This window comes from Centroberyx gerrardi, chromosome 18 (assembly GCF_048128805.1).
Source record: "Centroberyx gerrardi isolate f3 chromosome 18, fCenGer3.hap1.cur.20231027, whole genome shotgun sequence".
Lineage (NCBI taxonomy): Eukaryota > Metazoa > Chordata > Actinopteri > Beryciformes > Berycidae > Centroberyx > Centroberyx gerrardi.
This window is the reverse complement of record NC_136014.1, coordinates 6,781,396-6,785,000: the sequence shown is the minus strand read 5'-3', so window position 1 is coordinate 6,785,000 and position 3,605 is coordinate 6,781,396. Positions and strand designations below refer to the sequence as shown.

Below are 3,605 nucleotides of genomic sequence, written 5' to 3'. Positions count from 1 at the left end.
CATTGATGAATTGATGAGGCTTTCTCTCTGAAGATACGGTGGTGCTGTGAAGGGGAGAGATGCAGTCAGAGAGGCTTTATTTGTTTCTATGTGGGCTTACTCTCTCTGTCTGTGGACTGCGCTTTGTCTCCTTCTTTCTCTCTGTCTCTTTATCTCTCTCTGTTTCTGTCATTGCCTCTGTCTCTTTACTTCTCTCTGTCTATAGACTACATTCTGTCTCTGTCTTTCTCTGGATCTCTTTATCTCTCTCTGTCTACCTTACCCTTACTTGGAATTGGATAAAAATCAAAGTACAAGCATTTAAAAGCACCCACAAGTGTTGCATATGGACAATTTCTTTACCAATACACCGGATTCAGTGTTGCAGCCCTTTGTGCCATAATCCAGGGTGAGCATTCATACAGAAGCCCAAACACTTTTTGCATCGTGACTTTCATTTATGTTATTAATACATTCAAATTAGCTACTATTTCATAAAAATGCATGAATTTGCATATCAGAACATTTTGTATTCTCAGTGGGTAAAATCAGAGCGCATTTTCCTGCTTCATTCCTATAAATAATCAAATAACTGGTAGTTTACAGAAGTGTTTCTCAGATTTTTTTTATGTAAAATACCCCATAAAATAGAAATGACAAAAGATATAAAAAAAACAAACCCTCAGCATTGCAAGCTAGTTTTGTTAAGAAGCAGCATGTCAAATTTGGTGGCAATATCTACAAGTTGAGTTGAAAAAGTGTTTTTCATACAGGGAATATGTCATTTTGAAAAAATGGACGTTATGCTTGGTGTACAGCTGGTATAAAAATGTATCAATTAACTATATATATTTGTTTTATTGGTTGTTTCATATATATGATGAAACTACAATAGTTATAGAAGCAAATATTATAATATCTCAAAAATGACCAATCCAGCCAAAATCGTAATATGTAGTAAAGTATTAATATGCTTGAACATGACACTGTGACCATATGGACCATGACCATATTCATCCTTGAAATGATCACTGAGATGGGCAGTGGTGGCCTAAAGGTTAGAGAAGCGAGCTTGTGACTGGAAGGTCGTCGGTTCAATCCCCCGGACCGGCAGGATAAATCTGGGTGGGGAAAGTGAAAAGCAGCGCTTGCCCCTCCCTCATTACCACCACTGAGGTGCCCTTGAGCAAGACCCTTAACCCCAACCGCTCCAGTGGAGCTGCTCAGTGGCCAGCAGATCAGACTGTGGTTGTACTGGTCAGCTTCCAGGTGTGAATGTGTGTGAATGTGATCAGGGCGTTCCTGAAAAAGAGAGCATTGCTCTCAGTGAAACTCCCCTGAATAAATAAAGGTTAAAAAAAAACAAAAAACTAATTCAATGTGCAGTTCTGTTCAATGGTGCTTTATTGACATGGAATACATAAATAGTTATTGCTAAAGTAAAAGTAACCAATCCAAACTGATTCCAAAGACATTACAGAGATATTCAATGTTCCTAACCTCAACCCATATTAGGTGTTAAATTAATGATTATGATTTTATTTTCCATGGTGTAGTCTTGGCTCCGCTTACCCCTGCCTCAGTTTACCCCAATTTTCCCTTGTCAGAAGAGAAATTCTATTCTATAATTCCACATTTCCCTTTTTCATTTTTATCAGCACATGAAGGCTCACTATTGCAGCTCATATTTTGGATGCATGAATTATATATCTGTAGTGTACTTTTAGCAAGGACGCTTGACCCTCTTCTTCCACTTCAATGAGAGGGTCTTAGTTTCAATTTGACACGACTGACTTGATTCGCTACACGCCCACTAAAAGAGAATAGTGGAAATGTTCTTCTGGAACAATAGATTATTGCTGCTGTTTTTGATGTGGGCATTGTCTTGTGGGACATTCACTTGTAATTCCCATGCTGTTTATCTGCATTTCCCTGCAAAACAACTTCAGAGTGAGGGATTTTATCAGCATGATTACAGTCAGGCAGTGTGCTGGTCTATATGCTGTAATAAGGCGTATGTTTGGTCCTCTGTTTTCTCCAGATACTACTCAGTGCTGTACCCGTTAGAGAGGAAGATCTCGGATGCAAGATCCCGAGATTTGGTCATCTACATCTGGGTCCATGCGGCGGTGGCGAGCCTCCCTGTGTTCGCCGTGACCAATGTGACCGACGTGTACGTCACCTCGTCCTGCTCGGACGCCCACGCCCACTCCCTGGGCCACATGGTGTACGTTCTGGTCTACAACGTCACCACGGTGATCCTCCCGCTCGCTCTGGTCTTCCTCTTCATGGTGCTCATCCGCAGAGCGCTCAGCGCCAGCCAGAAGAAGAAGGTGATCATCGCCGCGCTGCGGACGCCCCAGAGCAGCATCTCCATCCCGTACGTGTCGCAGCGAGAGGCCGAGCTCCACGCCACCCTGCTGGCCGTGGTGCTGGCGTTCTCCGCCTGCAGCGCCCCCTATGGAGCGCTGGTGGTGTACCGCACCGTTCTGGCAGAGAGCGAGGAGCTGCCCGTCTCGCTGTACCTCACGGCCGTCTGGCTCCCCAAGGTGTCCCTGCTCACCAACCCCCTCCTGTTTCTGACTGTCAACCGCTCAGCGCGCCACAGTTTGCTGGACCTGCTGGCCAGGATCCACAGACGCTACAGCCGTCGCAACGTGGTCAGCACCGGGGGTCTGGCGTCGCTGGGGGGAGAGGGCGGGGCCGGGGGGTCGGGGGGGCTGGAGACGGCCGGCCGCTCCGGGAGCCAGCTCCTGGAGATGTTCAACATCGGCCAGCAGCAGATCTTCAGGCCCTCTGAGGAAGAGGAGGAAGAGGAGGAGGTGGAGAACGAGATGCCTTCGTTAGGATGCTCTCAGCCCAAAGAGGACAACCAGGGCAGGCCCAGACTAGGGAGCCTCAGAGGGGAGGCGATCCCCAAGAAGGACCCTCTGCAGGGGCCAGGGGAAGGGCTGGTAGTCACCAAGGAGGGCCCTCCTCCGGTCGTAGCGCCCCGGGTCTCTCCGGTCCACGCGTGCGCTTACGCCTCGTCGTCACAGGTGGCGCCGGCTACGCCCACAGAAGTCGAGGACGCCACACAGTTCGGGTTCGGCCCGTTTGAGCTGCCGCCTCAGTGGCTGCCTGAGACCAGGAACAGCAAAAAGAGGCTGCTGCCTCCGCTGGGGAACACGCCCGAAGAGCTGATCCAGACCAAGCAGCCCCGGCCGCGGCCAGAACGCCGTATTAGCAGGAACAACAAGGTCAGCACCATCCCCACTGTTGACCCCTGAACAGGTCGGGTCCTCTGACCCGGACCGCTGGACACAACTCAATACAGGGTTGACCTCTAGGGTTGACTGGCCTTTGCCGAGAGATTGATGTTTCAAGCTGCTTGGTGAGATGCTTGGTTTCTTTTGGTGAATTTAAACCTTTTCACAAAACTGTATTGATTTTCACAGGTACAGTTGCAGCCAGTGTAGAAGTCACAGTTTTTCCAGTTTATTGCCCAAAAGCCAGATGCTTGCTGCATTGTAGTTACCTTGCTAGACTGAAATCATTTGGAATTCTCTACTGCCAGAAATCGCGAGGAATGACCAAGTAACCAGTTAGTCCAACTTTGCAATATGTCTATTCAGTTCTACTTGACT

General features: G+C 47.9%; 1 protein-coding gene across 1 annotated transcript in view; it reads left to right on the top strand.

Moving 5' to 3' along the window:
* The window catches only part of gpr176 (G protein-coupled receptor 176), a 16,093-nt gene extending 12,845 nt beyond the window's left edge, over positions 1-3,248 (top strand). The window contains exon 3 of the mRNA XM_071907002.2: positions 2,021-3,248. Coding sequence (XP_071763103.1) covers positions 2,021-3,248 — 1,228 coding nt within the window. The remainder of the gene's footprint in view (positions 1-2,020) is intronic.
* The last annotated feature ends 357 nt before the right edge of the window (positions 3,249-3,605 follow it).